At 55.6% G+C, this 22,300-nt stretch overlaps 1 protein-coding gene across 2 annotated transcripts in view; it reads left to right on the forward strand.

Moving 5' to 3' along the window:
- The window catches only part of TRPV4 (transient receptor potential cation channel subfamily V member 4), a 35,425-nt gene that overhangs the window by 4,795 nt on the left and 8,330 nt on the right, over positions 1–22,300 (forward strand). Inside the window, exons 2-10 of one of the 2 annotated variants that reach the window (XM_037817212.1) lie at positions 8,850–9,266; positions 12,784–12,956; positions 16,252–16,404; positions 17,195–17,335; positions 17,943–18,241; positions 19,256–19,435; positions 20,806–20,964; positions 21,247–21,339; positions 21,603–21,676. In XM_037817212.1, the coding sequence (XP_037673140.1) occupies positions 8,881–9,266; positions 12,784–12,956; positions 16,252–16,404; positions 17,195–17,335; positions 17,943–18,241; positions 19,256–19,435; positions 20,806–20,964; positions 21,247–21,339; positions 21,603–21,676 (1,658 nt within the window). In that variant the 5' untranslated portion in view covers positions 8,850–8,880. Of the gene's footprint in view, positions 1–8,849; positions 9,267–12,783; positions 12,957–14,965; positions 15,069–16,251; positions 16,405–17,194; positions 17,336–17,942; positions 18,242–19,255; positions 19,436–20,805; positions 20,965–21,246; positions 21,340–21,602; positions 21,677–22,300 lie in introns of those variants that run through there. The other variant, XM_037817213.1, reaches the window with a different exon arrangement.

Here is a 22,300-nt window from a genome sequence, read left to right on the forward strand (position 1 = left end):
TCTCCCAACACATGTCCTGGGCGGGCCACGGGCTCCAAGAGACACCAGTGGGCGAGGGGGGACTGACTGACCTCAGGCAGGGACCCGCCGGCCTGGTTCACTCCTGTCTCCCCCTGGCACTGAGACGGGGCTCAGGAATGCCTGCAGGCTGAGGGAAGGAAGGAAGGATCAGACAGTCCAGCCAGGAAGGCAGGGGCATCGGAGGAGACTGGCTGCTTGGACGTGCACTCTGGCTCTGTGCTGGTCTTGCAGAGCCTCAGTTTCCCCATCTGCAAAATGGGCTGCTGCCCTCACAGGGGGGTGTCGGGTATCATAGGTCGGAGAGCCCTGCGCATAGTAGGTGCTCAGTAAATAATCTGGTAAAGGACGGGCGGAAAGAATTTAGCGAACTAGCTTGTTAGTTGGATAGAGGATCAGCTTTGGAGACCTGGCTGCCCTGGGTAAAGTAACTACATTTGTCTTTGATTCCATTCATCTGTGCTGATGAGTTTGTTCATTCATTCATTCATTCATTCATTCGACAGATATGTCTTGAGCAACTGCTATGTGCCAGGCCCTGGTCTAGATATTGGGGACTCAGCAGTGACCCATCCAAGTTCCCACCAGGCCTGTGCAGGGCTTTGGGGCTGCACTTAGGAGGCACTGACACCACAAGGGCTCGCAGCCTGATGGTGGGCACAGAGATTAGCCTCAGTTTGTTCATCTGAGAAATGGGAATAACAGTGAGGCCTGTCTCAGATGGGAGATGGACCTGAGGGCACCCAGCACACGGCAGGGGCTGAGTGAACATTGCCCACCCAGCCCCATTCTCCTAGCATTCAGTATATTCATCTGGGAATGGAGAAAATAACATCTAACCTCTCAAGCCATCACTTGCATTCAATCAGATAGGAGGCGCAGCGTGTCACGCACCAGTGTTGCCTGCTGTTGGCATAGGTTGGCAGTGAGGCAGGCTGGGCAGAGAGAAGATTTCCAAACAGTTCTCTGCTGCCTTGGGCTCCCTTCCTGGCTCCCACCGGCCCATTCTTTCCTCAGGTGTCTGCTGTCTCCTCAGAGTTAGTGACCCCAGGGACTTCTGCGTGTTGGGTGTCCTGTCCTCTCCGGGCATCAGTCTCCCAGCTGGGGAACCGGGCAGTGCCTGTCCTGACAGCCTGCCAGGGTTGGTGAGTGGTGGGGATGAGGTGAGGACACCCTTTCCGAAGGCAGGATCCCCCAGCGGGGTTCCCAGCCCTGGCCGTGGAGCCGGGGAGCCAGGGAGTCTGGGTTCCAGCACCAGGCCTGCCCTCGCAGCCTCATCCCCCGACCTGTAAATCAAGGGACTGTTAACAGTAATAATAAAACAGCTGCCATTTATTGAGCACCTACCATGTTGCCAGTACTGTCCTGACCTCTTGAATTACCTCATTTAGTCCTCACAACAGCCCCCATGGGATGGGAGCTTTTGTTTTATTTGTTAATCAGAACATGGATGTGCAGTATAAAAAATAATTGTAAAGTGAGTACAGGGTAGTTATTTCTCCCATTTTACAGATGAGGAAACTGAGGCCCGGAGCGGGGAGGCAAGTGGCAGGCAGGGAGCAGAACATAGGTTGGACGACCTCGCTGAGGCTCTCTGTGGCTGTGACTGTCCTCCAGGAGGGGGCTGGGCCAGGGAGAAGGGGGTCCCGAGATTGCATGGCCTCCCCGCTCCCGAGTGGCACTGCGCTCTGGGAGACACCAAGTCCGAGGGGGTGGGCTCCTGGGGCTGTGCTCTGACGGGGTCGTGACAAGGCAAGAAGGACCTGGAGCCTCCCGGGCAAAGAATTCATGTCCCTGAGTCCCTATCATGTGCCAAACCCTGTGCTAAACCCTTTCTGTGCCTCTAATCCTCACGACATTCCTGATTAGGGATGAGGAAGCTGTGGTTCAGAGAGGGGAAGCAATTTGCCTGAGGACACAGAGCAGTGAGGGGTTATCAGGTATCATTTCACAGACCGTACAGTCTCCCCTTTAAAGTGGACAAGTCAGTGGCATTTAGTTTATTCCCAAAGTTGTGCACCATCGCCACTACCTAATTCCGGAACATTCTCATTAGCATCACTCCCCTTGCCCCCAGCCCCTAGCTGCCACTAATCCACTTTCTGTCTCTTCGGATTTGCCTATACTGCACGTTTTGTATAAACGCCTCCCCCTCGAGGGACCCTTGGAGAGGCATGGGTCCCTGTGAAGGCTGGGAGGGGGCTCTGCGTGTGCCTTCAGAGCCCCTCCAGCCAGGAGCTTGCGGGATAACCACGAGGCTGCCACGGCCACACTGGTCTTGACCCCCGCCAGGCCCGGTGAATCACCCTGACTTGTCCCCGCCCGGGTGGGGTGAGCAGGAAGGGGCACCCTTCCAAGTGGGGGGACCCAGCAGGACACTGGGGCTCTGTCCGCCCTGGACAGGCGGCCTCTGTGCAGCAAACAGGAAGTGGGCTGGGCCGAGACCTGCTGGGTAAATAAAGGCCGGCCAGGGAAGGTGCCCACATGGCATGATGCCCCCACTGCCACCCACCTGGGGAGGCCCAGCCCTCGACGCTCTCCCCTCCCCGGGGCCCGGGAGCCGCAGGCAGCCTGGCAGGCAGCAGGTATCGCCTGGCCAGGGGCTGAGCTCCCCCCGGCAGCTCCGTGGCAGCTGCCAGAGTCCCCTACCCGGGCTCTGCCCTCCCTGGCAGTCATGCCTCCCTGCCCTTCTGTCCGTCTGTCTCCTCCACCGTCCTCTAATATTAATAATGACGTAACGATTCCGATGGCGATGATGACCCCAGCTCTCCTTTACTGAGCACATGCCAGGCGCCGGGCTCCAGGCTTTACATGTGTTAACCTCGTGTAACCCTCACGACAATCCCCGGGCTTAGAGGCTGCTATAATCATCGCCCTTTTACAGGAAACTGAGGTCTCCGGAGGCCAGCGCCTGCCCAGGGTCAGGGAGCTGGCAGGTCTGCAGAGCTGGGGTCTGAACCCCGGGAGGCCCGGCTCCAGGGCCCTTGACCCCACTAACTGCCCTGCACCCCTGCTCACCCCGCCGTCTGCCCTTCCTTCCACCCCTGGCCCTCGTGAGCAGTGAAGGACCTGGAGCCAAACAGACACGGGTTCTGCTCCCGCTTCCCCTTCTCCTGAGCCTGCCCACAGTGGCAAGTGACCTCTCTGAGCCTCGGTTTCCTCACCTGGTGTTTGGCACCAGCAAACCTCAGGGCCCCCCTCTTCCTACCCCCTCCTTCACCTGCACCATCCCCTCCAAGACTCACAGTCGTGCTTATTAGCGGGTACTGCAGGAAGTGGGGGGCCCCACAGATTGGCCAGGGAGCCCCAGGATGGGGGGGAAGTGCAGGTGCACTGGGTCTGTCTGGGAGCCCAAGCACGTAGCCCCTGGTCTGCCTGCCCCTACACAGCCGCCCACCCTCTCATCCACCTTCCTACCCATCCATCCTCCCACCTGCCCACCCATCTCTTCTCCCTTCCTGCCTTTCTTCTCCCAGTGCCTCAGGCCTCACCGTTCCTCAATGACCTCCACACCTTTGTCCCTGCCATCTCCTCTGCCCTCTTATCCCATTCCAGCTGCCCAGCCCCAGTCCCAGTTCCTCGCCTTCCCTGCAGCCTCTCCCCTGTCCCCGTCAGGATCAGGGCTCCTTTTCCCAGCCCGTACCCTCCCCGGAACCTCAGAGGCCTCCAGGTCTTACAGTTTTTTACAAAACAGATATATATCGATGCCCCATTGTGGCCTGGCACAGTGCTAGGGGATCAGTGGGCACAGAATGGTCCCTACCTGCTGGAGCTAAAATTCTAGCGAGGAAGAGAAGGTGAGTAAGATAAAAATGTAAGTGAATGTAAAAGCTCTATCAGAACTGTGCTGTAAAGGTTGGGACCCGAGGCTCTGAGAGTGAACTACAAGGGGCCTGGTTTATGTGGGGAGATCCAGGAGGGCTTCCCGGAGGAAGTGGCATTTGGGACAAGACCGGAAGAATGAGTAGGAGGCAGCCAGTGAAGGAAGGACATTCCAGGCCGAGGGGAGAGTCCTGGCCAGGGCCTGGAGGGGGTCGTCCCATCCGCAGCCCCCCTAGACTGCGAGCTTCCCGAGGACAGCGTCTGTAGAGGACCCACTTCTCAGTGCTCCCCCAGCGCTGTGCCAACAGGTGGCACTCGACAGAGAGATGCCAGGCCTGGGAGGACCAGCTCCCTGGAATTCTGCCCTTGGAGTGGAGTGGGCCTGCACGCCCAAACTTGCCCCCAGATTTAAGCAGCTTTCCTTGCTCACGTAATCAGGAGGATGGGATTTGATAACTAGGCGCCAGGGTTTCCATAAGATCAGGCCAGGTCACGAGGCTTGGGCTTTTCCTCCACCTTCCCCTCGCTTGCTTGCTGGAGGGCAGGGGCCTGGAGCAGGGCACCGCCAGCCCCGCTGGATCTGGGATTCTCAGAGAGAAGACCCCTGTCATTCACTTAGTCATGCAGTCTGTTAATTGAGGGCCTACTATGTGCCGAGCACTTAACTCAAGTTATAGTATTCTCACAACAACCCTTTCCAGACCCTCCGCTGACAGGAGGGAAAGTGAGGCTCAGAGAGGCTGAGTCACTTGCCCAGGCTCACCCACTACCTCCCGTGAGGGGCACCTCCTCAGGGGAGGGGGTGGGTTTGGTGCCCCAGCCGAGGCCACACCTGGTCTTTGGCTCCTGTTCCTGCAAAGCCTGAGGCTGCTTGTCCAGGGCAGAGAGGAAGTCTCGGGCCTGCAGCTCAGCCTTGTGCCTGCTCAGCCCCTCGTGACCCCTGCTCCCCTTAACTCGACCACTCCTGAGCCCTTCTTTGGTCCTTGCAGCTGTCAACACTATTGCATGGGCCCCCCTTTCCCCCCAGAATGCCAGCCTTGAGAGGGAGGGGCTTCTCTTTTCTGTTCATGGCTGTGTCCCCAGAGCCTAGCACATAGTAGGTGCTCAGTATATATTTGTTGGGTAAATGAATAGACTAAGGGTTTTCAATCCTGTTCCCTGGGCTGTAAGTTTCAGATGCCCCACCCCCCATCCCGACCCAGCCACCATCTGCATGCAGACGACAATGGATTCCAAAAAGGGTTTGGATCTTTAAAGCAAAATCATTTGAAAGCCGCTGCTTTCGACGAACACAGTGGGGAAGATGTCGGTGCATGGGGATATTCACACAGACACCGCCGTGCGACTTCCGATCGCAGCCCTCTGGGTGCTGCCCGCGGCCCAGCTCTGCCCGGCAGGAGGTGTCTGCGCGTCCACGCGGGCACACGCACACACAGGCGTGGCATTCCCATGCAGAGGAGACGCGCGGATCTGTACCCGGCTTCTTTCTGCCAGCCCCCTCCTTCCCTCCTAAATCTGGCTTGGGTTTGGAATGTGTAATAACAGCCTTCGGGGCAAATGAGAACTGGGAGTGCACTCTTCTCCACCGCAGAGAACAGGGCAGTGTTTGGGGAGGAAATTGCCACAGGGTAGGAGAGCCAATCTCTTGCGTGTGTGTGTGCGCACGTGTGCTGGTGCGTACACACTCGCGGGTGCTGTGGTGTGGGAGCATCACTGGCTTAGGAGTCCGGAGGCCTTGTTCTCTGTTCACTCATCTCTGTTGCTCCAGCTGTCAGATGGGAGCAGCAGTGCCGCCCTGCTCACCAGGCCCCTGGGGGATTTAAGGACAGAGGGCCTGGGTGGGGCTTGGTAAATTTTAAGTCTGGCTAGAAATGCAGGCTGTAGTATTACAGTGTGTAGTGGGGGGTGGGGGTAAGGGTTGGGGGGAGGACAGGAAATTGGGACCAGATGATGATGATGATGATGATGATGAAGAAATTTGACAAGGACCAGTGTATAAGAAGTGCTTGTTAAGTGCCCAGGAGGCACTTGACTTAATGTTATCACACAGCAGTCCTAGGAGGTCGGAGCTATTATAATTATCCCCATTTAACAGGTGGAGAAATTAGGCCCAGAATGATGAGAATGGGCTAGTTTTAATAATTCTTACCGAGCAAGATACTGTAAGGGGTTCCCTGGTGCCTAGCACCCTGGCTGTGCTTAAGAAACTGAGGGGTTAGTAGAGTCTGGAGCCTGCATCGCAAACCTGCTGTGTGGCCTCGGGCAAGTCACTTAACTTCTCTGAACCTCAGATTCCTCGTTTGTAAAACAAAATGAGGAATTACAGCAGTCCTACCTCTAGGGCAGTGTTTCTCAACCTCAGCACCTGTTGGGCTGGATAATTCTTGGTGCCAGGGGCTGTCCTGGCATGTAGCAAGTTGAGCAGCACCCCTGGCCAGTAGCCCCCCACCCCAAGCCTTTGTGACAACCCATAATTTCTCCACAGCAGTTGAGGACCAGGATCTAGGTTTGTGGTGAGGATTAGATGCGAGTGGATGTGCATAGCACCTAGGCCAGGGTCTGGCACAGTGAGAGCTGCATAACTACAGTGATGATGATGGTGATGATTTTTAAATTATTATTATTATATCATCATAATTAGAACACTAATAATTATCACTCTGTGACTTGCCCGGGGCTATGCAGCAGTAAGTGTGTGGCCAAGAGGGGATTTGAACCCCCGACTGGCCAACTCCAGCGCCCCTCTGTGGAGGCCCCCACCCAGACACCCGGGATGCTGTCAGGAGTTGGGGTTCTTTAGAGGAGGGGAGTTGCAGGCTTGGTGAGGGGTTCTCAGGACTCGGCAATAGTCGGGAACCCTCCCCAGCCTTGGGAGTTCCCTGAGGTGGGGAGGGTTCCCTTAGATCCTGCCCCGGCCGGGCTGCTGGGTGCCCTGGGGTGGGGTCTCACAGCAGAGGGAACGTGCCCTGCACCTCCTCTCTGCCCCCCCCACCCCAACTCCAGCATCTCCAGTGAGGCGGACAGGGCTGTGCCAAGGGGGAGCCTAATCTGCACCCCCAACAAACAGACCCCAGACCCCTCTGTCTGTCTCAAATTGCCCCCATCCTTCAGGCAGAACAAAGCCAGCCTCTCATGTGTGCAACTATGAGGGGCCGAAGAGCCAGGCTTTCCTCTCCTACGTGGGCTGTGGATGGAAAACTAATATCTCCTGAGTTCCCACTGGATGCTGAGGTCACTGACAGTTCCCACAGACCCTAGAAGTAGGCATTGCCACCCCAGTTTTATAGCTGGGGTCATGGAGGCCCAGAGAGGGACGTGACTGGCTCAAGGTCACACAGCTGCTGATGACCAGGGATGAGACAGGAACTTGGCCTGTCTGATTTCAGAAACTGTGCTCCTAACCCTCCCTTCCACCTTTAATCATTATAATTTACAGTCCCAAATCCAACCCTGAAGTCAGTACCCAACAAGCTTGATCCCGTTGATTCTTCCTGCAACCCCATAAAGAAGTTACAATGATTGGACCCATTTTACAGACAAGGAAACTGAGGTGTGGGAGCTAAAGTGACTGGCAGTGCCGGGATTGGAACCCAGGCCTGAGTGACTCCAAAGTCCAGGCTTCCTCCCTGTGGGTGCCCTGCGTGGAAGCGGCCCCGGAGTTCTGCATGCCCCACTGCCCCCACTGAGTGAGACCTCTTGGGGCGCTCCTATCTCCCAGGCCCAAGCCTTCCCTCCTGGCAGCCACAAAGCAAACACGGTGGAAACCAGCCTTCATCCATTCCTCTGCGTGTGTGTCAGGCAAAAGGGGAGAGACAGAGAGGGCTTTTCAGACATCCCCAGCTCCTGGGTGGGATGGTGAGAGTGCCAGGAAACTCACCCTCGGGCCCACGCCTGCAGAGGGTCGGGGAGGCTGCCAGCCTGCAGGGCCTTGCCGCTCTCCCGCCCTTGCTTCTGGCTAACTGTTGGGCCTGGGAGCCCCAGACACCCAGGTTCAAGTCCTGACTTTCCCACCTACAAGCCAGTGTGACTGCCGCTCTGCAGCTCCAGTCTCCTCATCTGAGAAATGGGAGCAAATAACGCCTTCGTCGTAGGGTGTTTGCACGGCACCCTCCTAGGTGCTGGGGACTCAGGGATGAGCAAAACAGATGCATTCTCTGCCTCCTGGTGTTCACCATCTGGGAATGAACTAATCCCATGAACAGATGGGATAAAGCCTTGAGGGAGAGAGGCATGGAGCCTGCGGGCGAGGGTGAGGTCCCGGAGGGCTTCCTGGAGAAGGCAACAATTGAGCTGGGAACACAGAGATGGGGAGGGGTTAACCAGGCTGAGAGAGGAGGGAAAGGGATCAGTGCTTTGCACTGGGGAGCAGAGTGTGTGCACCGGGGGCTGTCAGCTGAAGTCTTGGGGCCTGAGTTTCCTCATCTGTAAAATGGGCACCATAACAATGGTGTCTGAAGAGGATTCGAGGACTAGGGGTTCATACAGTAGGTCCACGAGCATTTCTGAGCACCTGCTATACCTGAAGCACACAGTCAGTGGTTGTGGCTTAGTAGGTGCTTACCACGTGCCCGGCACTGCACTGGACACTGAGAAACCTGCCCTCCACCGGCTCTCCCAAGAGGTCTGCTCAGACAGCCCCATTTTACAGATGAGGAGACCGAGGCTGGGAAGTCGACTTGCCGTTACGAGGTGTGGAGCCTGGAGTCGGACCCTGCTCTGTGGGTCAGCTCCGGGTTTGGGGTCCCGGCGTCGCACTGGGGCCCTGCCCGGGGTAGCCGGACCCGGGGCAGCCTGGCGTCTCCAGGCCCTTGAAAGAAGCTCCTGTTGCAGCTCCCGCCCGGGGCTGGCGGCCGACCACATCTGGGAGCGGCGACCCCGCGCCCCTGTCCTTACAACGGTGGCTTTGAAGCAGCTGGCAGCAGAGCTGTTTGTCCTCGTGGGAGGGGGCTTCCTGGGGCCCCCCTGCCTCCGGCCAGGCCCTGCCTGACTCGCCTCCTTCCTCCTTGCAGGGCAAGCGGCACAGAGCAGCCCGGGGCCGGCATGGCGGATCCCAGCGAGGGCACCCGCATGGGGTCCGGGGAGGCAGCTGAGCCCCCCGGGGACGAGAGTGGCACCTCCGGAGGGGAGGCCTTTCCCCTCTCCTCGCTGGCCAACCTGTTTGAGGGGGAGGACGGCGCCCCCTCGCCCCCGCCCGCTGATGCCAATCGTCCCACCGGCCCGGGCGACGGGCGCCCAAACCTGCGCATGAAGTTCCAGGGTGCCTTCCGCAAGGGCGTGCCCAACCCCATCGACCTGCTGGAGTCCACCCTGTACGAGTCCTCCGTGGTGCCCGGGCCCAAGAAGGCACCCATGGACTCACTCTTTGACTACGGCACTTACCGTCATCACCCCAGCGATAACAAGCGGTGGCGCAGGAAGGTCCTCGAGTGAGTATTGCCAGCTGTCTCGTCAGCGGTCTCCTCTGGCCTGAATCCATCTGTCCATCTGTCCATCCATGCATCAACGCATCCATCCATCCACTCATTCATTTATACAACTATTTACCCACCTCTCTCCATCCATTCATCTGCTTATTCGCCCTCCTATCTATCCATTTCCATATGGCCTCCCATCCATCCACTCACCTGGCCATCCATCCATCATCTGTCTGTCCATCCACCCATACAACTACCCTTCCATCCATCTATTATCATCCACTCGTTTATAACATGTATTTACCCATCTGTCCATCCATCCATTTATCCATTCATTATCTACTCATTCATTCATCTACCTACCCATCTGTCCACCTGTCCATCTACTTGTCCAATCCATCCATCCACCATCCATGCATTCAAATATCCCTCTACCTGTCTGTCCATCCATGTGACCAACCTTCCATTCATCCATCATCCACTCATCCAAACATCCATCCACCCTCCCATCTACCCACTGTTTCTGTTCATCCAGCAAGTCAGCTATCTATCGAACTATTCATAATCCATTCATTCATTTCATCTCTAATCTGTTTTTTCTTTCTCCTTCCTTCCCTTTCTTTCTCTCTCCCTCTTTTTCTCTCTCTCCGTCCTCCCTCCCTCCTTTCCTTCTTTTCTCTTCTCTTCTCTTCTCTTCTCTTCTCTTCTCTTCTCTTTTCTTTTCTTTCTCCCATCTATCCAGCCATCCATATGTCTAACTACCAATCCGTTTACCCATTTGTTCATTCAGTCATTCATTTGCTCAGTCATTGGCTTATTCATTCATTCCCGATCTTTTCATCCATTTGCTCATCTGTTCATCTGTCCATCCACCCACCTTCTCCTCTGGCAGGTACCCCAGCTGGCCTTCCTGGGTCTCCTCCAAGAATAACCTTCAATCCTGGGCATCCAGTGGCTTTCCGGAGACTTGGGGAGGGCTGGACGCCCCAGGGCATTAGCCTTCCCTCCCTTGAAGGATGCTGGTGAGGGAAGTGGAGGGAGGAAAGAAGCCCTGGAGGGGTCTCCGGCCCTCTCAGTGCTGCATTCTCTGCCACGCCTAGCAGGGCAGGGGGCCCCCAACTCCCCCAACCACCTCTGGACCCCATCTTCTCCCCAGTGGGTTCTGCTGATCTGCGTCCTCCAGCCTGGCCTGCAGACCTCATGGGCATTTGCCCAGCATTTCCGTGTCAACACAGGCCCCCAGGCTCTGCTTGCAGCATGTCTATTGCCTGCAGACCCTCTGCCTTGTGAGGTCAAGTCCGGAACTTCTCCAAGCTTTTGGCCCTCGGGAGCGGTGGTCTCACCCACACCTCTGTCCCGGAGCCTCTGTTCCTGCTGAATTGATGCAGTTTACGATCCTCTCTGGGTCCCGGCCCTGCTCTCCCTGATGGCGCGTGAATTGATCCAAACCTGCGAACCAGCCCCTTTCTGCTCTGGCTCCCTAAAGACCCCAGACTTGGAAACCAGCCCCTTTCCATGATCCCTCCCTAAAGCCCCTGTCACAGGCCTCTCTGCCTGCGGTGGAAGACGGTCCTGAATGTCTGGAGATACCCTGGCATGGCCTGAGTCTCCTCTCTCCCCCTTACCAATCATTTATACCCTTGATGAAGTCTTTCCACCCTCTGAGTCCTTGCCTGGTTGGGACCAGTCCCCTTTCTTTATGCCCTGAGTCAGTGATTCATTCAACAAAGCTTTATTGAGCCCCCACTGTGTGCCAGGCAGTAGGCTTTTCATGTGGCACCTTCCATTTAGAGGGCGAGCCAGGCAGTAAGCTCATGAGTATCCAATTCGAGCTGGGGAAGGTGCTAAGACAGAGGACGGGGCCCATCCAGGAAAGGCAGTCTAGGAGGGCTTCTTGGAGGAGGTGACGTTAAGCTCAACATTAGGGGATGAGAAGGGGCAGCCACACAGAGGGGGCGAGAGTGTTCCAGGTGGAGGGAGGTGCACGTGCAAGGGGCCCAAGGCCGGAGAGGGCTCCGCGTGTCCAAAGAACACGGCCTCGGGGTCGTCTGCACGATGCCAGCCAATCTGCACAACCTCTGCTCAGAGAGGGAAACTGAGGCCCAGGGAGGCAGTGTGATCCAGCGTCCCCATCCCTCCATCTCCAGGCCCTCCTAGGTCCTATTGGGGGCTGGACTCAATGTCTCCCCACTCAGATCCCCTCCTCCAAGTCCTCATCTTCACTCCCCCACTCCCAGGCAGTCAGCACTAAAGGCTTAGCAGGGGCCTCGGGGGGTGCCTGAGATGAAGGTCTTCAGAGACCCCGAAGGCCCCCTCGGTGAGGGCTGGATGGAGGAGGAGGGAGACGAAGGCACTTTTTAGTTTAGTTTTTGGGCTAAGAGGTCACCGTTGATTAGAGGGTGCCCTCATTCAAGGCCGTACCAGTCTCCATGCTCCTATCCACAGGGGAGCACCCCGTCCCCCCTCTGGCGCCTGCCCCCAGCATCCCTGCCCCAAGATGGAAAGTCCCTGGGGGTCCAGGCAGAGGCAGGAAGGAGATTTGCTGTCCTCTTCTCCTGGCAAGTTGGTGCTGGGTAACTGCAGACAGATGCCAGCTTTCTCTGCCTCTGCAGCCCCTGCCCACCCATCCCCGGCTGCCCCCACCTCCTCTCTGCCATGGTTCACTCCAGGTCCCCTCCTCTCTCCTCCCTGCCAGGCTCTCTGCCCATCTCCCTCCTTCTCTATCATTTTATTCAGTTAATGGATCCTTATGGAGCCCCTCTATGATCCAGGCCCTGGGCCAGGCGGAGAACACAGCAGAGAGGGTACAGCCCCAGGGGGCCCAGGCTGGCACCGCTCCCAGCTCTTCCTCTCTCAGAATCTAGCACACAGTAGGTGCTCAGTTCATGTTTGTTGAATGACTTAATGAGTGTCTCCAAGCCCGCCTCCTTTTCTTACTTCCTCTCTCTGTCTCGGCCCCTCCCTCAGCCCTCTCTTGAGTCATGTCCTTCCTTCACATGCCTCTGTGTCTCAGTGTCCTTCCCAAGTGCACACAGTTGCTGGGACACACAGTCGGTGTCCCAGGCGGCAAAAGCAGCTAATGTTTATTGAGCATTTACTGTGCGGCAGGCCCTGAGCTCAACACCCGTGTGTGCATGTCTTCATTTGTCCCATATGTTTGGTGAATGAATAAATGAATGAGTAATTGAATGAATGAATGAGTTGCTTTATCTTTTAGTCTGCCCGCCCCCCTTTATTTTCTCACTGTCTTTGTCTCTTTCGGTCTGTTTGGCTTATAGTAAGTATTCGATAAATGACAAATGGATGGATGGGTGGGTGGATGGGCAGGCTTGTATGTTTCTGTCTGTCTGTCTGCCCGCTACACCCAGTAGAATTAGGCAGTTTGTTGGATAAGACATTCTTTGGCATCTCTCTTCCCAGTCTGGTCCCTCCCTAGGGTTTCAGCTGCACCCCCGCTCTCCAAGGCCAGGGATGGTGGGGTGGGCAGCAGACGAGCCCTCCATCACCCTGCCTCCCCCCCTCCCCCCAGGAAGCAGCCTCAGAGCCCCAAGGTTCCTGCGCCTCAGCCGCCCCCCATCCTCAAAGTCTTCAACCGGCCCATCCTCTTTGACATCGTGTCTCGGGGCTCCACCGCTGACCTGGATGGGCTGCTCCCCTTCTTGTTGACCCATAAGAAGCGCCTGACTGATGAGGAGTTCCGGGGTGAGCCAGCCAGTGGGGGTGGGGGGAGGCCAGCAGACTGGGGGGGCTTCCTCAGACTGCACTGGCCTGAAAGAGCACTGGACAGGGAGTCCGGTCCTGTGTGTCCTTTGCCACAGTACTTACCCTCTCTGGACCTCGGTTACCTCCACTCACTCATGGAATCATCCAGCCTCAATTTATGAAGAGGTTAGTGTAGTAGAGTCCATCCACCTGGGTTCACATCCCACCTCCTCTTAAGGGATGCTGGTCTCCAGGGAATCACTTAGCCTTTCTGAGGCTTGATTTCCTCATCTGTAAAATGAGAGAATCTGTAAAGCACCCAGCACAGGGAGCTGGGGTCCCGGGAGACCCCAGTCTTGCTCTGGAGAAGGTTCTAGACATCTGTGCTTCCCAGCCAGGATTCCTGCTTCCATTCCCCTGGGGCCCAGCCTCATCCCACTCTGGTCCTTGGGGCTCCCTGAGCTTGTCCAGCTTTTCCTGGACTTGAGGGGGCTTTTAGCCTGATGGGGGAGCCCCTCAGGTATGGGGGGGGGAATCCAAGGGAGGTCCCCGAACTTGTAGAGAATAGTGTGTGTTAAGAGAGGGATTTACCATGAGATCATTATGCTAATAAGCCTGAGGGCCCCTCACTTGCTTGGGCCCATCTCCAAAGGCCCTGGACCTGATTTTATGTTCATAATTGTGTGTTCTTTTCCATAAACAGGGCCTCCAAATGGTATAAGCTCAGGCTCCGCAAACCTGGATCCGCCCCTGCATGTTTTTCTAGCTAGAGGCTCATGAGCTCATCTGGTTCTCAGTGGAGCCTGTGACCTCCTGCCAAAATTTGACAACCTGCAATTTGGCAATTGTGAAGTTAGGGCCCCTCGTTCCTGCAGCCCCCTCCCACCCGTGGGCGGAGCCACTTTGCCACCTAGTGGTCGGGCCCTGGAACTGCATGTCCCTCCCCATCTCTGGGAAGACGCTGTCCCAGGAATCTCCCGGGACCCAGGCTGGCAGCCCCCACCCCGCTGTAGCCCAGGTCTGGGGGTGTGGAAACCCAGACCCAGGGTCTAGTTCCAGACTTTGGGTCATCTGTGGTTTGGAATTATCTGTAGGTGCCCAGCTCGCCCCTTCATTAAATGTTTAACTCAACAAATGGTTATTGGGCACCTGCCAAGGGTCATGTGCCGTGCTCAGCACGCGGCGGGGACCAGTGGTGAGTGAGGCAGATGTGACCCTGCCCTCACAGTGCTCACAGTCTCCTGGGTACAACCGACACTGATCAAGCAGTCACAGAAATAAACACATTGTTACAGACTGTGGTGTGTGCTTACAAGAGACTCTACTGGAGGATTTGACCCAGCCAGGAAAATCCAGGTGGACTTCCTGGAGGAGGTGAACATTAAGCTGAGTCTGAGGAAGGAATTGCAGTTAACCAGGTGAAAGGAGGAGGAAGGAGTGTTTTAGACCTGGGAGGGGGTGAGGAGACGGCCCGTGCCAAGGCCCTGTGGTCTGCTGTGGTCAAAGTTGCAGTCTGAGGTGAGCAGTCTAGCTGCTATATGGAAAGTGGGTTGAAGGAGGGCCAGGGAGGCTGGGGGGAAACCTGGGTGGCTCCTGGGCATACAAGAGAGATGGTGGCTGGACCACGGTGGTGGCAGTGGAGAGGGATTAAAGAAATAGCAAGTAAAATTGTGGATGGATTAAAGAAATGGGAGGTAGAATTGATGGGACATGCTGGGGCGGGGGCTGGATGTAGGGGAGAACAGGAGGGTGAGGGTGACACCCAGGTTTTTGGCTGGACAGGGACACCAGCCTTTGAGAAGGGAGCTTCTGGGGGCTGGGGAGGGGTTCGGGGAGGGGAAGGATGAGGGGATCAGCCTGGAGAGTTGCGAGTTACCTGAAAGACAATTAAGAAACTGAGCAGTGGCACCTCGAGATTAGAGCTGACTGTGGACAGGTCTGGATAGAGGCCCTAGGGGTCTTGGCCAGGGCTGGGGTGTGTGTGTGTGTGAAATCCTCCCATTTTATAGACAGGAGCTGGAGTCAGTCATTCAAGAAATATTTGCCTGTGCCCACCCTGGTCTGGGCACTGGGGGCACAGCAAGAAGCAACTGGGGAAGGAAGCTTGTCCAGGTAACACCTCATTCCAGGGAGGACAGGAGTGGAATTCTGCTTTCGAGTTCTCCCCACTGATTCCTGGCATCTAAGGAGACATATCCTAAGGCATCTCCCATGAAATAACTGCAATGGTTTCTTGAGGGCTTCTAACTGCCTGGTGCTGGGCGAATCAATGATGCTGACTAGCTCATCGATTCCCCTTCATAGCCTCAATTTAACTGAGAAGGAAAATGAGGTATGAAGAGGGCCACGCAGTTTTCAGGAGCAAAGCCAGCCTCTGAACCCCAGAGGGCCTGGCTGCAGAGCTGCGCCCCTCACTCCACACCAGCGTCCCCCACCCTCCAGCCCTGCCCGCACCCAGTGTGATGTGGCTTCATTCACAGAGGATTTTTCTTCTCATCGACTCACTCTTTAAGAATATAAACAAATGTCTGTAGCTATAAAAATAAACACAAGGGAAAGAAAACTGTAAAAGGACATGAGCAAGTGTTAGACGAGTACCGATGGAGACCGAGTTGATGGCGAGAGATTTGGTAATGGGGTGAGACCTGGCTCACGGGGAGCTTTATTATTATTAATGCCACCATCTGTGGAGCCCTAAAATCCTCTCCTGCCCTTCCTAAGGTAATCTCATGTCCTGCTGTAACATGCAGCCCACACTTTGGGGCACGCTGCTGCACATACTTCATGGGATAAGGATTCTAGGTTCAAATTGGTGAGCAAACACTGCCTACACCGTGTCTTGGTTTTTAGAGGTTCATGGTTTCCATTAGCATTTTCAAGGCTCTGAGAAATCCTGCAGAAAAGAAATATGATTGGCTTTGTTTAAGCCAGCAGCTCCCCCCATTTATTTGCTCACAAATCTCTTTTTTTAACTCCCCCCCCCAAACAGTCCTTGGGAAATACCGATCTGTAGGCTGCAGCTTTCTGCATTTCAAAGCTCTCCTTGCCCATGTGTTGATTTGACCCTCTCAGCACAGAGAGAGGCAGTCAGAGTTAGCGTCTGTCCCAACTGGACAGACAGGGAGACTGAGGCTCTGAGAGGAGGTGTGACGGAGCCAGGGCCCCATCCCAGGCCCGCTGCTCCCCTGCCCAGTGCTCTGTCTCCTGTGGAGCCATCTGGGGGCCACGGGAGTGAGTGCCACCTCGCCCCTTGCCTCCCCCGATCCCAAACCCCCCACCCCTCACCCCCCTGCAGAGCCGTCCACGGGGAAGACCTGCCTGCCCAAGGCCCTGCTAAACCTGAACAACGGCCGCAACGACACCATCCCCGTGCTCCTGGACATCGCCGAGCGCACGGGCAACATGCGCGAGTTCATCAACTCGCCCTTCCGCGACGTCTACTACCGAGGTGGGGTCCCGGGCTGGGCCAAGCTGGGGTGACCGGGGAGGGGCGGGCAGCCGGAGGGTGGGGGTGGAGGGCTGGGGGAGCACATCCCCAATCATCCTCGCTTGTTTCACCCAGAGAGCGTCTGTCTGGGCCTCAGGTGCCAGCAAGCACCCAGGGGCTGATTGTTGAATGAATGAATGAATGAATGAAGAATGAATGAACAAAGGAACAAAAATTACCCCTTCCAACTTTGATAGCCTGAGTCTCAGAATCAAAGATTCCATGAAACTGCGATGCAGTGAGCTAATGACCCTGGAATTCTGGACCCAAGAAACGGTGGTTCTAGATGCTCTAAGACTTGGCAATAATGAGACAATGAGCCAACAGCCCTTAAGAGACCAAGTCCTTGCGATCACAAGCTCCCAGTTGTAAATGCCAAGATTCCATGAGTCAGTTGATCTTTTGGATCCCTTGATACTGAGTCAAAGTCCCTGAGTTTCATATCCAGAGTCCAAATTTCTTTTGAGATCAAGATGCCGTTGTTTCCTCTGAGATGAAGGCCTGTCATGGGGCTGAAAGCTCCCACATTTGGGGTCCCGCAAATCTGATATCCATTGAACCTGAAATTCTGCGTCCTCCACGCAGCGGATCTGGGACTTTGTGAATCATGTCTGAGGCTGTGTGTGCTGCCCTTGAGGGCTTTTGCCTGCAGCCTCCACCCCGATCTCCACCTTCTCACCCGGCTCCCCATCCCTGCAGGCCTGGCCGGGCCTCACCCCGCTAGAGCCCCAGCTGCCCGTCCCTCCCCCAGGTCAGACTGCCCTGCACATCGCCATCGAACGCCGCTGCAAGCACTACGTGGAGCTGCTGGTGGCCCAAGGAGCCGATGTCCACGCCCAGGCCCGTGGCCGCTTCTTCCAGCCCAAGGATGAGGGGGGCTACTTCTACTTTGGTAAGAAGGGGCCTGGTGGGGTGGGGCCCAGAGGGGAGAGGCAAGGGGCACAGGTTGGCACCCCCATCCCTGACTCTTCCTTAAGCACCGAGAGCCACGCTGGCCACAGGCCCAGACCACGCCTTGAGGTATACAGTGGAGGCCTAGTACAAAACCCCACTTGCTACTTCCCCGCCCCGTGACCGCAAGTGCATTCCCCCACCTCCCCGAGCCTCGGTTTCCTCCTCTGCACAGTGGGGAGCATGAGAACCAGGATCGTGGTGGAGGTGTCCCGAGCTGGTGCATCTTCAGTGCCCAGCATTCTGGAGTCTAACTTACAGAGTCTCAGCTTGGCAGAGCTGCTGTAACAAATAGCCCAGATGAATCTGCTTAAACAACAGGAATTTATTGTCTCCATTTTGGAGACAAAAAAGTCAAAAATTGAGGTGTTAGCAGGGTCATGGCCTTGCCCCCAAATAGCCACACCCCATCACTTCAGCATCTCCCACAAAATTTGCAGCCGCCACGTGAGGCTGTCCCGCTGACCATTGGCCACGCCCAGGTCTCACGGTGCCCCCCGAGCGTCCGCGGCCCCTGCCCTGACCACCCCACCCGCCCTGGCCCTCAGGAGAGTTGCCTCTGTCACTGGCCGCCTGCACCAACCAGCCCCACATCGTCAACTACCTGACGGAGAACCCGCATAAGAAGGCGGACATGCGGCGGCAGGACTCGCGTGGCAACACCGTGCTGCACGCCCTGGTAGCCATCGCCGACAACACCCGTGAGAATACCAAGTTCGTCACCAAGATGTACGACCTGCTGCTGCTCAAGTGTGCCCGCCTCTTCCCCGACAGCAACCTGGAGGCCGTGCTCAACAACGACGGCCTCTCGCCCCTCATGATGGCCGCTAAGACGGGCAAGATCGGGGTGAGCACAGGGCTGGGGGCACAGCTGACCCACCATACACACACACACACACACACACACACACACACACACACAAACAGGAAGGGCTGCTGTGGTCATTCATTATCAGTAATAAACATCTGTGACCCATCATGCCAATTCCAGTGTGTAGATGTTCCAGCTCAAGAACCTGCTGTGGCTCCCATTTGTCCAGCCAAATTACTCAACTTAATCCCAGGGCCTCTCTCCTTTTCTCACCACACTGGATCTCAGCCTTCCTCAACCAACCAGGACCAAAACTGAGTCCCAGGGCTCCAGCACCCCAGTACTCCCCCACCCTCTTGCTGGGGTCCTGGCCCACCCCCTACCTGCTGAGTAACCTTGCACTGGTTCTTTCCTCTCTCAGGGCCTCAGAGCAGACAGCAGCCTAGAGCAGGGTTCCCCAGCCTTGGTCCTAAGGGCACATTGGGATGTAATTCTTTGTGGTGAGGGCTGTCCCGTGCACTGTAGGAAGTTTAGCAGCATCCACCAAATGCCAGTAGCACCCCCCAATAGTCATGGCAACCCAGTACGTCTCCATACATTGTCAAGTGCCCCAGTGTGTGATCTCAGGCATCTCCCCTCCCCGGTCTGTGCCTCAGTTTCCCTGTGTGTAAGCCAAAGACAGTAGGAGTGGTAATAGAAAGGTCTAAGTTAGTAATAATTATTATCTTAATAAGATCAATTTATTGCTATTGCAATTAAATAAAGAAGATATTGATTAGAATTAAGATTATTGAGGCTTATCTGGGTTCAAAGTCTGCTCCACCTTAGCTAACCCCCTTGGTCGGCTTCCGTCTGCTCATTTGTAAACCAACATGGTAAGAGTAAGAATGAAACAAGATGACACGAGGAAAGGGTCTGGCACTCAGTAAGGGCTCAGTAAATATTTCTCGCTCCCCTCCCTTCCACTCCCCCAGGATGCCCTTGGTGGCACGGCCATGCCCTGGGGGTCCCTCTGGTGGGAGGGTCCTGACCCTCTCCTCCCCCATGCAGATCTTTCAGCACATCATCCGGCGGGAGGTGACAGACGAGGACACGCGGCACCTGTCCCGCAAATTCAAGGACTGGGCCTACGGGCCGGTGTACTCGTCGCTGTATGATCTGTCCTCCCTGGATACGTGTGGGGAAGAGGCCTCTGTGCTGGAGATCCTGGTGTACAACAGCAAGATCGAGGTGGGTGCAGGGTGGGGCCGGGTGGTGGAGCCAGCCCTCTGTGGCCCAAAGTGGTGGGTCCCAGGGCTGAGTGCAGTACAGCGCCTGGCACTGGGGGTTGGGGGGAATGGGCAAGGTTTTTGGGAGGTTTGGTAAGATCCGAGCTTTGGGGGCAGGCAGGACTGGGTTCAGATCCTGGTTCTGTAACTCACATGCTGTGTGACTCATGACAAGTGTCTCGACCTCTCTGGGTCTCAGTTTCCTCCTTTGTAGCAGGTGATGAGACCAGTGCCTACACAGGGCTGTGTCGGCGGGGGGGGGCTCAAAGGAGTTAATTTTAGAACAGCTTGGCACAGGGTAAACATTATATGCCAGCTGTAATCATTAGTAGTCATTATAAGAGGTTTTGAAAGCTTTTTCTCACTTAGCAGTAGTTTGTGAACATCGTTCTGTGCCATTAAATCTTCTGCAATATCCTTGCTGTGTGTAAATGTACCACATTCTAATTAACCATTCCTCTATCCTTGGTCATTTGTGATTTTTCTGCCTGTAAGTATCTGGAGTGGCATGACAGTTACATCTTTGTGGCTATATCATTGCCCAAATCCATAATTATGAGGAGCCTCAAGTTATTAAAGGGACAAGATAATTTATGAATGGGGTAGAAAATGGGGGCAGGCAGCTTCCCTTCTAACCGTGACCTAACCAGGAAGCCCTGACTCTATGAACTTGGACAGATGCCTTCCCTCTCTGGGCCTCACTTTCCCCATCTTTGAAATTAATCACCGCCTTGTTTAAGAGCAGAAGTGGTAGGAGGTTTAGCATCTCTGGTGCAAACGCTGATAGATTGGTAGTGTCTGTCAGGGGAACTGAATCGAAAACTATTGTGCAGGGTTTAATTATTGATGTCTGCCCTGGGCTCAGGATTGGAGAATTGTGGTAGGTGAGTCAAGTATTTGTCATCCTTGGGCTAAATTTCCCAATCTGGCTTCCTGAATCAGAATATCTGAGGGTGGAGCCCATGGATTTATATTTTTAACAAGGGCACAGAGGAGAATTTGCTGCCAGCACCTCTGTACCATCCACAGATTAGAGTTTGGAATCCACAAGAATAGATGCCGTTTTAAGGAGCTTTCCAGCTCCAGGTTCTATGATTCTAAAATAGGCTGGGAAAGTTGGTTGGGGCAAAATTGGGCAGAGCCTTGAATGCTAAGCCTGAGAGTTTGGGCTTTATTCGGAATTCCCACCCAGTTCCCTGTGAATCCTTGAGCTTGGCTGGAGAGTGGGTTAGGAGGAGAAAGAACTGAGGGCAGAGGGTGGGGTAAAGCATCCTGGAACCAGCCTGTGCAGGTCCCCCACATCAGGGAGCCCTGACCACCTGCCCCCCACAGAACCGCCATGAGATGCTGGCTGTGGAGCCCATCAATGAGCTGCTGCGGGACAAATGGCGCAAATTCGGGGCCGTCTCCTTCTACATCAGCGTGGTCTCCTACCTGTGCGCCATGGTCATCTTCACCCTCACAGCCTACTACCAGCCCCTGGAGGGCACTGTGAGTGCCCGGGAGCCGGGCAGGAGCTGGAGTGGGCCCTGGGCCGGGGTTCCCCGGGCTAGGGCTGAGCTGGGTCTTCCTGGGTCCCATGTGAGAGACAGGGGAAGACTTAGGAACTGGATGGGGGTGAGGGGTGTACCCCAAAACCCAGGACTGCTTCTGAGCTGGGTTCAGAAGGAAGAGAGGAGCCATGCTCCAGCTCGGGGCATTGGGGGAACATCTGGATCTGGGTCCAGATGTTGGAGGGGCTGGGTGAGGACCTGCATGGGCTCTGCTCTCCAGCCACCGTATCCTTACCGCACCACGGTGGACTACCTGAGGCTGGCAGGGGAGATCGTCACACTCTTCACTGGGATCCTGTTTTTTTTCACCAACGTGAGTGCTTGGTTCCCCGACCCCCCCCCCGAACATCCCCCTCCTTTTCGTCCTTCTCTTCCCCCCTTCTCTTCTCCCACCTCCTTCTCCAGCTTTGTATCCTTCTCTTCTTTTTCCACCTTTCCCAACAGAAAACAGCCCATCACCTTTTCTCCGTAGCACACTCTGCCTCCCGCCCGTTCATCCCATTCGTCTTTCCCCTCTCCCCCCACCTCACTCTCACAGGCTGCCCCCCCTTTCACCTACCTCCGCTTCTCTTCCAGATCAAAGATTTGTTCATGAAGAAATGCCCTGGCGTGAATTCTCTCTTCATCGATGGCTCCTTCCAGCTGCTCTAGTGAGTCGAGGCTCCTAGAGGGTCACCCAGATTGGAGGGGGAGCTGACTCTATTAGGAGTGAATACACCCAATCTGGACAAGGCAAAGGTCAAGCAAAATGGTGTGGTTAGAATAAGCTTCCAGTTGCTGGAGAGTTACTGTTTGCGCCATGCAATAAAAATAGGTTTAACCTAGTCTGCTGGTAATTGATTGCTAAGGTCTGCCTGGCGTGTCAAGCTGAGACTTTTGAAGCTGCACCCGTGTTTGGTGGGAAAGAGTGCTGTGCTCGATTGATGATGTCTGCTTAGGGCACAGAATAAGGGAGCTGCTGCATATAAGCCATGTCTTTTCCAGTTCCCTTAGAATTAGAGAGTAATGAAATTCACTTACCCACAAAATCTCCACTGAACACCACTGACTCTCTGGCAATTCCAAAGGGCATTGCTCTGGGGTCCTAGAGGGCCTCAGGACCATTATGCCCACTGATTGCCAGTTAGTTGAGTGTTCTGATTAGCAGAATGCAGGAGACCCAGCTAATCCACTTTGTTTCCCTTCTTGGGGTCTAGAAGGCATTGAGGAGTCCTGGTACCCAGGAGGGTTTGGGAACATGCCTCCCCCTGCAGGGCCTCACAGTCTGTCCCCCC

The sequence above is a fragment of the Choloepus didactylus genome, chromosome 23 (genome assembly GCF_015220235.1).
Source record: "Choloepus didactylus isolate mChoDid1 chromosome 23, mChoDid1.pri, whole genome shotgun sequence".
NCBI lineage: Eukaryota > Metazoa > Chordata > Mammalia > Pilosa > Megalonychidae > Choloepus > Choloepus didactylus.